Raw genomic sequence first — 14,928 nt, forward strand, 5'->3', positions numbered from 1 at the left:
TGAAATGAATATTTTTGGGTTTAATTCAATTTTTTTACATATTTTATTTTCCATAAGGAATATAAACCTCATGAATAAACGTCTTATCTAAAAATAGTACATTTTTTCGTCCATAAAAGGTTTCCAGTTGACTTTACTTATTATTTACGTTTCTCCAAAAATCAGTCTCCTGAGAACTCCAGCGGAAGGTAATAATTGCGGAGCAAAAGTACGCATCTGAGTATATTGTTATTATTCTACCGATTAAGGTAGTTTTCCATGGAGTACTGAAGAAGTGATCTAGGAGCCTCCCTTTCCTTCCAGCACTGCCTTCTTCAATTCACTGTAAGGCCTACTCCCTTTCAATCTATCTCATAATCCTATTCTTTTCCCTCCTCTCCCTCATCTCCCTGAACGTCCTTTCTTGAGAAATTTAAATAAGAAAATGGGGAGAGAGAAGTGAAAGAATTGGCATGGGAGAGGTGTAATTGAGGACTTCATTCAATTGGACCGAGGATTGTTGCATTAATGATAACTACTCATCTTAGACTGTTGAAAGTCTTTTTTATTCCTTCAGTAGGTACTATTGCTAAAAAAACGTTGATATAGTCCATTAATTTCCTGAAATATGCATAGTTAAAATCGTGCACCAAAAACACTGTTTCTGCTCAGATAATGCACTGGAAGCGTTTAAATTTATCATCACATCATTATTATTATTATTTATATTATTATTATATATTAATAAGTTAGATACGCTTCGCTGAGCAATTTTCGTTGAAGCTTGAAATAGAAGATACTTAGCAACGCAACAACAACATATTTTGACAAATATAGTTGGTAATAGGTTTCACAAGTTCACAAATAGCGTGTCACAAATTCACAATTTCCCCATTACTGATGCCCTTCCCTGTAAAAGGTTTCCGAGTTCTTTTTAGTGCAGAAATATGGTGCTCTTGACGTTGGGCATTTGTATTCATCTAGCAGGATATCGTCCAATGTCCTTGATTTGGCTCCAACTGGCTCCAGCATGTTATTCCACAGAAGGATGGACGCTAATAAGCAATTTAAATACCATTTAACGCTTAAAGCAATGAATGATGATAGGATTATTAATTTTAAAAACTACGATAAGCTATTATGATTGTTGTCTCCGTTTCCGGTTTCATAAACGTTTATATTTCTTTAGGTCTAAATTCTTAATCACAGGAATGCATTTTTGCATTGTTTTTGGAATAATTGGTTTTCCTATTTTTTTTCAAATAAATATGAATTCTTTACCCTTGTGAATTATTTAAGAAGGGAATAGGTAGCAATCTTCTAAAATTACCTGTTGCCAATCCTCTTTGGTTCAGATGGAAGCACTCCTTCGTCCAAATAGGAGGTCTCTCCTTCAAATATCGTACAAGTTGTGGATTTTCTGGCTCGCCTAATTTAGTTGGACCGTTGAGAATCGCAGGAAAGGGTTGAAAAGTCACGGCAAAATCTTCTCTGCCCTCGTATCTTCCACTTAACGTCTTTAAGAAAGAGACGTAGAGATACTCCTTGGTATGAACGAGCATTTTTGTGACAGGACACTGTATATGACATATACCATGTGTGAGAAAATTTTATGGAAAAAGGTGCTCCTCTTTCTTAAATATAATGTTTCTTAGGAGAATTCCTCAGTGTGGAAAATTAAGTGGTTAGTAAAATTTAATTACCAAGTACTTCGAAGTGTCTTTGAAACTTTCCCAAGAAAACAGCGACGTATACTGGGAGGAGAAATATTTTGTCGCGAAATTGTGATCCTGGTTAGCCGATGCCAGCGAATGATGGTCCATGGGGGTCATGTTGAAGAACACAACACAACGGAACCCAATGATTCAATTGATTTGCCTGGAAAGCCGAGGAGGGGAATGGAGTGGGGGGAATGAAGGATGGAGGCGCCGCACAGTGGGCGGAAATCGAAAAAAGCTGGCCAAAACCCCAATTTTTCACTATTTTTTTTAAATCCAAAAGTTACGTAGTATTGTTCTAGAATGTCTAGACACCCAAATACGTTAACTTTTTAAAATTTATTTATTCTCTTTATATGTGTAATATCCTTCGAAAAGCGATAAAAAATCGCGAAGTTCCAAATCTACGTTTTTTTAAAAAAATCTCTATGTTTGCTGCCCTGGTGTGTGAACAAAACATAAATATTGTTCTATTGGCGAATACAAAACGATAATATATATCTTTTAGATACTATAACGCTATTCATCGTGGAAAACAAGACTTTCCGAATGGCCATAATATATTAATTAAAAATTAACTGTTTTTCGTTCAAATTTTAACTAAATCAGAGATAAACTTACTTATCTCCGCTTATCTCCGCGGAGATATTATCATCAACAGTTAGAGCGAGGTTTATTCTATGTAACGGAACGATAAAATCATGCGCATACTTGCAACTTTTCCACTTTTGTTGATAAATGTAAAATAACGCACGGCGCGTAGCGGAGCGGCGTCGCAGCGCTCGGAACAGAGGGTGTTCTGATTGTCTAATTCTTTGGAAAACTAGGATTGTAATCACACTGGCCATTCACTTTGCATTTTTCACATATTCCCTTGAATGCTTTTTGGGCGATTCCCAGCAACTGCGTTTTAATCCTTTCCTAGAACTCCGCAGTGTTCAGACCCTGTCCGCGGTTCACCCAGACGGCAATAAATAGCCCTTATCACTGTCCCTTGCCGTCTTTTGTGTACCGCGGCAACTGGTTCCTGTGCGTAAAAGCTTCTAGGGGCACGTGCAAGGAGTATTGGTCATAAAGTGCATTTTCCTAAAATTAATTCCTGAATATTGGTTACGAGTGGAGGCCTCGAGGAAGACCATTGACGCTTTTTGAGAGAGCAAGTGATAGGTCCAAAAGAAGAAAAACAGAATGATGTGAGAAGCAGCACTTCGAAAAAAGAATTATGTGTGGCAACTTCAATTCAGTTACGTGCCACAGGAGATGATGCTGCAGAAAAAAATATTAAATTAGCAACAAAAATCACACCAATCAGGGCCAAGAGAATACTTGACAAATGGAGAAGGAAATAAATAGCTCAATCAGAATTATCGGGGGAAGAGGCTATTTCCCTTATTGTAACGGGCCATCTGACAAAGACGCAGTATATATTAATTCGTGAAATGGCGAGAAAACATGGCCACAAAATATACCCAAGTTACGACCAAATCAGTTTGGCAAAAAGTGCAGCATATCCTGAGGGATATCTATTTCTGAAGAAAAATGTGAAGTTAACTTGCAGTCTCTATTAAATCACACAGCCTCTAGAATAATATGTAAATGGGGTTTTAAGGGAAGTTCTGGCCATTCCCAGTACAAGCAAACATGTGAGACTCCTAATGAAAGATACGAAAGCTTGTTCGCGACCTCTCTTGTACCACTACACTGTTAAACACCATATCAGGTAAGCACATTTAGAAATAGTAGAAATAGTAGTATTAGCACCACGCAACGTTCACATTCTGAAACGTAAATAATAGTTTTTTTGATACAGGAAAATCTTTATCCTCGCCTCGTCTAATCCTCGCCCATCATCGACCAGATTTTGTCGAACAATAAGAATTCGATGGACCCGAGTAACGAGAGAGGTTTCCGTGGAAGAAGAAAGATATATTAATTAGCTGATAAAGAACCTTTGACCAATTCAGATCGAAATTATTTTGGTGACTTTCAAATTATTGCTTACAAATATTGATGGAAAGATATGGCATATAAAGATAATGATAATAACTCGTTTTTATCAATTATTTACTCTTCAATTTATATCTAAATTCTTTCATTGCTTGGTTTTGTAGGCATGCTATGCATTGGCAGAAACGAGCAGCATGAAACGCTATCTGTCAGCTGCAAATATATGAGGCTGTATTTACTAAATATTGTTGTTCCACGGCCAAAATTTATGTCAAAATTTATTCGTGGTTCTATATGCCACCTACTGTGCATTAAGTTTTGATTCACGGTGCGGCAGTTATTAAGGACGCAAGTATTCGTATTGGCCAGCTTTCCGAGGAGGCTTTGGAAGCAAGGAATAAAGATATTCGACGATTTAGAGAGCATCACTCGCGAAAAATAGCCATACTAGCCACTAATCACGAACTTTTTCACGGAATACTTCTTACGTGCGACCCATATATTTCATCTACTCCAAAATTTGGTAAAAATACAAAGAAGAATGTACCTGAACTAGTCAGAAAACTTCCTTTGACGAAGAAATTGATTCAGATGCTGAAGATGAAGATTCAGGATCAGATCTGGGTTTTGACTTTTCATGCGCCTAATTGATTTTTTATCGTTAATTTTACTAAATTGTGTTCGTGAGAAAGTATTAAACTGCTAATTCGTATTGAAAATAGAAGACTTATGAAGTAAATATCAAAATATTACACTGATGGAAAAATATTTGGGGTAAATACCAAAAATTAGCAACCCATCTGATGACGCAAAAACGGCCTCTCCGTCATTTTGTTTTTAGATCATCTTCTTGTAGAGATAGAGTCCCAAAAACACTAAAATTGGATTCTTCAGATCAAAAACTTCTAGAATCACCACAAATTAGCCATAAATTAGCCAAAAATTCTTCCACAGAGGTTTAGGCCAGCTTTTTTCGATTTCCGCCCACTGTGCGCCGCCGCCATAGGAGCCCGTCGACGCCTCCCGGAGAGGATGTTGATGATAGGGTGTGATAGGGAATACCCGCGTTGTCATTGAGACAACGGGGCCATCTAATAGTGATACCGTTACATGATTTACCGACGAAATCTACAGATTTTTTTATGAGGAGAACAACCATTGGTCATTTCAATGGATAGATATATAGTTGGATAGCTGATGCCAATAGGTACCCAAATTACCGATGATGTATCGGTCGAAAACGCAACATTTCAAACTACATAAACTTTGAGGAGTTCAATCAATTATAGAGAGGAGAATCAATTATAAAATAGGGAAGAGTATTGTTTAAGCGTTAAATTCAAGAAAACGTATAGACACAATCGTGCTAAAAGGAGATCCAGGATAAGTGCGGTACGTTGAAAGGAATGACATTTTAGTTGGGAATCTTAGAATTGAATTAAACGATAAATGGTTGGATAACAATTAAATCTACTGTACTTGTACAGATATAGTACGTAATTCGAGTGGGTTAGCTGTTAGCAGTGCATAATCTTTGACTGTGACCCTAAAAATAATCGACAAAAATGTCGTAATGAATTAAATAACAGTCAATAGCCATATCTTATCGGAGAAAGACGAGTAATATAAAAACAGAGCACTAACATGAATTTTACGGTACGAGTAATTAGGAAATAAGTTAGGATAGGGATCCTTGGGTTATTTTGGAGTTGAAATACCTTTTGCTATCACTCAAAATTGGAAATGCTTGCCAATGCTATGTCCAGCATGGAAGAAACTGTCTAACCATTACAAAGCTATACTGCTGCATAGGTTAGATATAGTGTGTTTTTATTCTTCTATCATCTCTCTCTCAAACCACAAATTCATCACAGGAGTATCAAAGGATTCAACTGGTTACACTTATTGCGAAATTCAAGGTTTTAAGGGAGAGTTTGAATTTTCATGTTGCTACACCCTTTGTTGACTGAAAGGGTGAATAATTAGTTTTTTTAAGTCAGCCAAGAATATAAGAATATTAAAGCATGCATTTGAATTCGAGTGAAGTAATGCCATATGCCTTAAATTACCATGCAAAAGGAAATACTAAATTACCAGTTCTTCTTCAACTGCCTGATACTCTCGGACTTGTGAACTAATGTTGACCTTGGTCACCTCAATATTAGGGCTAATATATAAGCAGGAACAGAACACACGACGAATAACTTCGCATGTCAATGAACTTGGAATCCTCGCCGAGATAGTTGGATCTGGAAAATGGAAATAGTTCAGATGTTGAGCCATCGTTTCAGTGAGTGATCCATGAGGTACGGTGCAAGCCAAAACCAGGAAGTATCGTAATTCTTCACAATTCCAAACCAGGCATGCAGCACTCATCCTTCATCGGAAACGCAGGCGTTCGCCGGATACAGACTAAGCATGCCGGACAACGACACACGGTCAGGCCTGAAACTAGGAGAGTCTAAGGACACGAACATGCAACCATGCATATAAAACTAAATGTTAGTAATGGAAAAAAGGAAAAGCTAGCATAGTAAGTGATTCATGCATGAGTTATAACATATGGAAAATTCATGCAGATAGTTATTAGGTAGTGACAAATATAATGAGTTATTTGTTAGAGAGGGAATCTGCAATATTTCAAGGGTCTGAAACAATATTAAAATTCGTGAGATTGCGCAATTCTATTAATGATAATCACTCAAATCTCTCGTTATTTTAAGCTCAAAGATTGTTTCAGACAACGGTATTGTAGGGGTATTCCAACGTTATTTTTAAAATTGACTGTAGTAGTCTCCAAACTCGTTAGAAATTTAAATATTTAGCTCCCGTTATTTTGTGAATACATCACGCACACATTTCTGGAATGAGAAGAAGGATATAAATACTGAAAATAACGTTATAGGAATTCACTTTCCCCTGAACTATACCGCTTGTCATAAATAGAACAAGATGCCAACTGATGTTAACGATAGCACATATGTTAAAACATTTGAACTGAAATATTATGATTGCTTACTTTTTCGGTAATAGCATATCTGTTAAAACATTTTTACTAAAATTTATGAAAATTTACTGTCTTGGGAATACCACAAGTTGCACTAATATTTTTTTTCAAATTTATGTTCTTGCTATTATGGTTCATTTTTTTGCTGTAGCATTTTTTAATTTTTTTAGTTAGGAATACAAGAGAACGAAACATTTTCATATCCTGAATTGGAACCAGTCTCACCTAAAATTGAAAGCAGGTTTACGTACAACCTGGGCACATGTTTGTACAAGTAGTCCAGCGCTTTTTGTAAGTGGAGAAAATGCTGTCGAGAGGAGTGCTTTTCTCGATCAAAGCAATGACAGGAGCAGAGGTCATTATGTCCAATAAGTATGGTGAGGAGCTATAAGAAAAAAAGATAAAACATTTTTCGAAATTATCGACAGCTTAAGTCAAGGAAGTTCTCTCAGAAAATAATGAAATACCATTTTCAATTCCAAAACAGGTATATTCCTCCATTATTTACCATCAACTAGTAGAAATAACATTTTACCAAACAATGGCCAAAAATAGCGCTTAAAAATTATAATTTTATTTAAGGTCTTAGGATGATATTAATCTGAGCATAAGAAAAGTATTGATTAAAACTAAGTTGCTATTTACACTATTTCCTGATTTTCCGGTCGTATATGCCGAATAAAATTACGCATCATGCCAGTTTATTTTTAGTTATTGTCATTAAAATACGGTTGCTGAAGTCAAATAATGCATATTAGTTTCATGAAAATGTCAATTTTGTATGCTCAAAAAATCGAAAAAACATTAGGTTAGTAGTATAATTTTTGAAATTTCTATGGTAAATTTTTGCTTATTCTTATCAACGGATGTCATTGTGATATAATCTCTTTTTAAGAAAATATGCTAAGTTTTTTGGGTTTCACTCAGAATGGAATTTCCTGACCTTCCAGTCATTGTTGAAGTCAATTCTCTTGTCCCTCTTCATTTTCTTCAGCAATAGCCGCACTTGGTCATGAATGTCGTCATCTATCGCTCCTGCGATAGCGACGTTTAGCTGAGCATTATATGACAAAAAATCTCCTCCTCCTTTAGCGAAACCAATCACATTAGGGTTGAAAATCTTAATTAGATTCGGCAGGGTAGTGATTTCACGCCATGTTCCGGCACCTCCTGTTCGTATGTAAGAGGTATTGCAAATCAATAATGATTAAAATCATTTCAAAAAATGATCAGTTACATAAAATGATAAGTTTAGTTATTTTTGTCTTAAAACGTGTTAACTAGAGATACATTCCATACGGGTATTGAGATCGTGAGCAATTTTATCCAGGGTTTCTTAAATTATGCCGGAAAACTAAACGAAATGAAAATTCGTGATCTCCTAGAGCACCATGATTTTTAATCAGAGTATGCATTTAATTCAACGTGGCTTAAAAATTAAGTATCGTAAAAAATTGGGTAAATTATTTCAGCTTGTAAACTGGTGTAGGAGATATTATCTTAAACGAATCATGAATTTTCCTGGCTGCACATTTTTATCCATTGCGATAGCCGTTTCAACGCCAATTAACGAGGGCTGTGTTGGGTTGGGTTCGTTTCAACGCCTATTAAAATTCCAACCCGACAAATTATTGCGTCTACATCTTCACATTACGCTGCATGCTAACTGCAAAGGTGTTTAGTAGGGGGTCAACTATCACCTAATATTTAAAGTATGCATTTGAATATTTTCTATCCAATCAGCAAATATAGCTTACTTTGATTAACCTTATTTAAAAATTGAAAAGAGACAGATATTATTCTGCAACCTCGGGATACAGAATTTTGAAATTGAACGGATAGTACAGAGAACATTCATGTTGACTGTTGGTCAACGTATGTAAAAGAATGAACTTTCACGAAAAATTCTCTAGAAAATTCATTGATGTAGGTGACCAGATCAAAACAATAACAGCAGATCAGTTGATGTTTAAGATTTAATGATAAGTACAATCTATATCTCTTTTTAATGAATTTCTTCAGAGTCGAAAGTGCTGCGTTTCAATTATAAAAGGCGACTTCGAATGGGAAACTTTACCAGAATGCAGAACAAAATTTAGGCAAAATTTACTTAAATTTGGAAACGAATTTTTCTCAGGTGACGTGAAAAATACCCTTCCTTCACCGTCGTATTGTGGTGTACGATATCACGAGAACAAAGTAAAGGAAATAGATTGTAAAATAGAGATAAACTTATCGAACATAATGTTATCCAACTTATGCAAGTATAGAGGAACCCTTTAATATTTATAACCCTGCGTGGTGCGTAATCTGGGATTCTCAAAATCGGGATGCGGTGATCCTGACAGGCACATGAAGATAAAAATTCCCAAAACGCCGTAAAAAATTAAACCAAAATTTATTAATCATCTTCAAGATGTGAACGTGGTAGACAATAAGGGAAAAAATATTATGAGCATTTTCTGAGTATTTAATTATGAAAGACAAGCAATGCAAGCCAGAAGGTGAAAATCGACAAATCTTGTTTGACCCTCTGAGGGAAGGAGCAACGGAAAAAACTATGTCTGTACCTGTCAGATCGGCCGCTTAGAAAAAACGAATTCCCGTATCTATCCGTTCGGCAAAATATCTCTCTTAATTTATCGGTTCATTCGGATCTGGAAATATAGTGGGGCTCAAAATGATGTTCTCTATTCCTAAAGATATCTTTTCTCAATTTTTCAAGCAATCTAAGCCTAGCGCGAAGACTGTGTCTTTAGCGGCTGCCAGCCGAATTCGCGTAATTTGGCTAACGCTGTCTGTACGCCCGTAGAATTTTCTTTGACGAATCGCGCAGTTTTCCTTTGTATTTAATACAGTTCACGGATATTTTTTGGCAACAACGTGTGAGAATGATTGGCTGTCACCATGGAAACGTTTAGGTTTACCGCTCTTACCTCCTGTCATGGACACCCCTCTGTCCTGAATTAAAAGACTGAAAGGGTATATCTCTCTCGCAGAATTCCCCACGGACAGTGAGTCACCAATGGCCGCGATGACGTCGATATCTCCCGGTCGCAGCTTGTGGACAGTGGTCGGCCGGCTCTTGGATCGCCATCCTGCTCCCTCAGGGTCGACTTCGCAAGGGTGCGGTATCCACGGCGGTATCCTGTCTTGAATCGGTTCTCTGTAAGGGTTGTTCTGTGGATACCTTAGGTTTCTCGTATCCTGTTGTGAAAAATAATGCATCTATGAATTCCCGAATCCTCGGCCGTAGTTATGAGGATAATTACTGCCAAAATTCAACGATCCGCTTGATTAATCAGGTCTCTTTTTGAAACTAAATATGAATATAGAATATAATTCAATCACGATTCAATTGCCGCGTTTGAGAACGACGTTCCCGTGAGTCTATTGACCCAACTCAACCAGCTAGTATAAAAATATATCTAAACTATGGTTTTGCAGCGAGATTCGTTAGTATCGGAGAATTTCGAGAGCTTCTCCGTATTAAGGCCGTTTTTCAATGGTCACGTCATTACACAATCTGACTTATACACGAGGCCCAATCAAAATTGTGTCGTGTAGAGCGGTGAATTGCTAGAACATAATCAAGTCGGCATAATAACCTCATTTCTAAAGGCCATTTTACACGGGGTACGTACTTGCACAATCTGACGTATGTACGAAGGCGCAGCCAAAAATACGTCATGTAAAGCGGTGAATTGCTAGAACACATGAGGGAATGCGTGGACGTGAGATTGAAAACTTGCATCTGTTCTAATTTCGTTCATACATTCGCGAATTTCCACGCCATTTCAGAAATTAATGTAGACCTACTCTGCGCATTCCGTGCCCCGTTTAAAACGGCCTTAATTCTAAGCTTGAATACTTGCAATTTCAAAGTGTTTTCAGTGCTAATAAGCGCTATGCCGTGGACCGTGGAAAACCAATTTACGCTTGGCAAAGCGAGCTTTTGCGGCCATTAAAGGACGCAGCATTTGGCGATAAAGGGCCTTATTCTCATAAAGTCTAGCCATGGTGATTCCATGAGCAGCAAAATGATGCTTAGTATAGTGAATAATCATCGCCTGATGATGCGTCGTGCTATGGTCCCGAAAACTCGCTTGCAAAAGTGTGATACGCATCTGATCCCTTAATTCTCCAATACTACGAGAAGTACACCATATGATATGAGAGGAGTATGCTATAAGAAGTACACTAAGTAAATATATTCTACGATACTCGTAGAAGTTCACAAATAAATTGAATTTTTTGCACATTTTTGAGCTGTCGCTGTAAAATTTTGTTCGCGTGAAAAAGAAAACTCTAATATAGGCATTTGACATAGATAAAAAATATTTGATACAATTATACAATTGCAGCTTGATGCATATTTTTATATCAAACGGTTGTTTTTTTTTTTAATCTCCTGGATTTTTTGCTTTTATACGAATTAATATTAGCAGTTTTACCTACGCTCATAGAAGTCGTCATAATCGTTGCACAATCTTAGTTATACACGATGGCCCAATCAAAATTGTGTCGTGTAAAGCGGTGAATTGCTATAACACAAGCGAGAATATTGGATGCGATTGAATACAATAACCCCTGCTCTAATTCCAATCTCGCAATTTCAGCATGTTTTCAGGGCTAACCTGGGCAATGCCGTGCCCTGTGTAAAACTATCTTCAAGCGTCGCCAAGCGAGCTTTTGCGGCCATTAAAGGACTCATTATCAGACGATAAAGAGCCATATTCTTATAGAGTATAGCCACGATTATCCATTGAGCAGTATAATGAAGCATAGGATGGGAACAGTCATTGCTAGATGATGCGTTCAGCAATGGCCGCGAAAGCTCAATTACAAAGCTTAATACGCAACTGCTTCCTACAACCTCCGATAATAGCAGTTTACAAATACATTGCATTTTTTCTTCTATTTTTGCTTTGTCGCATTAAAATTTCATTCGAATGAAAAAGAAAACTCAATTATTGTCATTTGAGATAGATAATAAACAATTGATGCTGTTATAAAATTGCAAATTGATGCATATTTTTATACCAAACTGGTATTTAATTTTTATTTCTCTTTGATTTTTTCGCTTTGACATGAATTAATACTCGCAGTTATATACCAGAGGAAACCTTTAGAAACCATAAACATAACAATTAAGCCATATTCAATTAGTCTATAGGCACGGTAAGTTTTAAAAGCGTAATAAATCCCCTTTCCAGCGAAAGCTTAAGTTATTTCTTTTCGAGGAAAGATATGTGATACTACACTTAGTCCGTTTCCTAATGGAATTTTCTTCATACGATTAATTCCAAAAATTATACTGTGGATGATCAACCAAAATCCATTTCGATTAATGTAGCAATTTGGTGAATACCTTGCTGCTTACATGAACACTAGGAATCGGAGTTTACGGCAGCAGTGGAATGTAAAGGTTTTCACTTGTTAATTTTTTTGAACCTTTTAGTTCATTTTTTTAATTTTTAAGGCCAAAAATACATTTTCATTGGCTGAATGGAAAATATATTTTATACTTTAAAAGATCTGATTAATATGGAACTGGGGAAAGTGATTGCCAAAACATTGTGGCGTTAAGCATTTGGGGGTCTGTTATTGGTTCACATATCCTGAATCTCTTCTGTTAAATGCCTATGGAGTAAATTAAAGGGGATATGGAGCTTTTGCATACCTCAATTAAGTGCGAAAATACGTCCGTAGCGGGTTTCTTCCCGGAAGCAGAATATTGGTCCCGATTCACTACCTCAGCGTGACCAAAGACAATGGCGAGGAGCAGGCATATTGCTCGAAACAAAGTATTTTGCGAAAATACACCTTCACTACCTTCATCCATGGCCCGGTTTTCTCAGCAGCAGTTGTTATCGCTCCGTCAGGAAGCTGTGGATCGACCAAATTTTACCGCTGAGGTCAAACTGGAAGAAGCACTGCAAAAAAACGCGGATTAGATATGCTGAAATGAAAGGTTAATTTGAAATATTATGTATCACCATGACGCTGAGGTGCATTTCTCGTAGATTTAGATTTAAACTCCATGGCACATGTATATATGTGACAAGTGTTAACTATCACGCGAGAATTGACACAATGCATTAGTTCAAGAGTTTGAAATATAGTTGCATATAACAACCCACAACAAATGAGTACAACGAATATTACTTGCATATCATCCTGTTAGTACTAGCGGGAACTCTATTTCTGTGGCATTGAGTGGGGAGTCAACTAATTAGATACACTACCTAACAAACGGCTAGGTTTGAAATCGCGAAGAAAATACATCAGAGCGTCACACATAATAGGGTAGTTTCCTTCATCAAAGAAAACGAAAAGTATTGATTGCGATTCGTTACCCACCATTAGTGTATTCAAAATATACAAATTATTTCGTTTTATAAATAGCGTGTAATATTTCTAACCCTGCCGCGTGAACGGCGGTGAAATACACAAGAATTGCCATGAGAAAAATTCCCCTGAACCGGTAAGCGAACCACGGACCTTTGGCTTTCCGGGCCACTGCGCAGACCACTACGCTTTCCAGGTTCTTTAATTCCAATGGCAATTATACCGATGCTCATGGTACTAGGTGTTAGGCCCTCGCGGTCCATCAAGGATGGCAACGCGAGGGAGAAAGGATTTCCAAGAAGCCACAACCGGTTGAGAGCCTCATACCTGCGCTGAAGCCGCGCAAAGCGGTATAATTGCCGTTGCAATTGAAGAACCTGGATAGCGTAGTGGTCTGCGCAGTGGCCCGGAAAGCCAAAGGTCCGTGGTTTGATTCTCGGTTCAGGGGAATTTTTTCTCGTGGCAATTCTTCTATATTATAAATAGCGGTTAGACGAAAGGCAATGGTCCATTTTTATCCTCATTTGAAAAGGGCCAGATTGGCGCCCATGAGATGCCACTCCACGTGACGTCACAGGGACCTAGTTTCTATAGGAGAAAATAGGAGTTATACATCGTCTGAGGTTACCAATGCATGCATGAGGCGCAGAGCTCAGGGAAACATGTCTTAATAATCACTTATTAAAACTGGCTAAGGTCGGAAAGTTTTCTTAATTTGATAAGGTATGAATAATCCTTATTTAAGACAAGCGCTACCAGCCAGCAGGGTACTCAGCTACCCGCTAGCAGCCTGCGTCGTATCAGCGCTAAGCCTCGCCTCAAGGTCACCTCACAGGGGTGCAGCGGGAACCAGAAATAAGTCTCACGGAGAGATTTCCCGGCATTCATACTTACGCGTCGCGTTTTCGCGCGCTTGAAAATTTTCATTTTTCATTTAATCGCGAAAGATAGATATCGTCAATTAAAAATCTAAATGCGTGAAGTACGTACTCCAGGTGTAATAATCTTTCGATTTAGGCAATAAAAAATAATAGGAAACCACCCTATTGGTGCCGGAAAAAAATGCTGAAAAGAATACATTAGATTAAGATATTTGGTGTGAAATTGAGAAATACTCTGTCGGGGAAGATTTCTTTTTACCGTGAACGAGATAGAATCAGTAAACTTATAGTTACAATTTTAATCTGAATTAAATTACACGACCCTCATATAGTGAATTAATATCATCTTTACTGATTTGTTAATATTTTAGGCTCAGCAGTATGTAAAGAATAATGAACTGTCGGTTTATTACTTGAATTTAGCTATGTGTTATGGTTCCATAACCCCTTCCCAGATTCACTTGTTGAAAGTTGAGCTTACCTGTGTATTTGCTGATGCTTTTGCAGTTACCTCTTCAGCAGTATAGCAGTATGGTATTCCTTGCCGGAGTAAACTCACCGACAAATATCCAAGTATAGATGACTAGAATTTTTATATTACTTCCAATTTCGTCAAGCCAATAAAACTTTTGCGGTCCATATATATCAATATCAATAGATTTTGGGATGGCCCCGTGCCAAGACTTTATAATGCCCAACGTTGCGTCTCCTGCGTCCGAGACATCTGCAGCAAAAATGATCGTGTGGCCTTTATTGAATATCATTTTATAGGTGGTGAGTAGTGGAAGAGAATTCTCTGCACGTATTTTTTCTGAAATTGATCGGAAGCCAAGTTTCTTTCCTTTCTTTCCTTGTAGAATTATCACGAAGCCAAGTTTGCTTAATCTTCTGTGAGTGCTCTCTGTTGATGTTGCTTCGGTGCATTTTACTTTGAAGGCCTCCCGGAAGATTATCGTTGTGCAATGTTTTTTTCTGTCGAGAATTATTGGCTTTTATTACTTTGGAGAGCATCGACTGCATGACCATATGGTGCGTGTTCAACGCT

The 14,928-nt window shown here is 37.4% G+C and overlaps 1 protein-coding gene across 1 annotated transcript; it reads right to left on the reverse strand.

The window, feature by feature from the left end:
• Positions 1 to 484: 484 nt before the first annotated feature.
• Positions 485 to 14,587, reverse strand: LOC124161358 (phospholipase B1, membrane-associated-like). Its single transcript, XM_046537673.1, has 8 exons — positions 14,365 to 14,587; positions 12,335 to 12,587; positions 9,588 to 9,858; positions 7,595 to 7,821; positions 6,877 to 7,036; positions 5,739 to 5,893; positions 1,310 to 1,496; positions 485 to 1,034 (listed from the first exon to the last, which is right to left on the reverse strand). The coding sequence occupies exons 2-8, from the start codon at positions 12,494 to 12,496 to the stop codon at positions 874 to 876; spliced, it is 1,323 nt and encodes a 440-aa protein (XP_046393629.1). The 5' UTR covers positions 12,497 to 12,587; positions 14,365 to 14,587; the 3' UTR covers positions 485 to 873.
• Between the last annotated feature and the right edge of the window lie 341 nt (positions 14,588 to 14,928).

Source organism: Ischnura elegans, chromosome 6 (genome assembly GCF_921293095.1).
Source record: "Ischnura elegans chromosome 6, ioIscEleg1.1, whole genome shotgun sequence".
Taxonomy (NCBI): domain Eukaryota; kingdom Metazoa; phylum Arthropoda; class Insecta; order Odonata; family Coenagrionidae; genus Ischnura; species Ischnura elegans.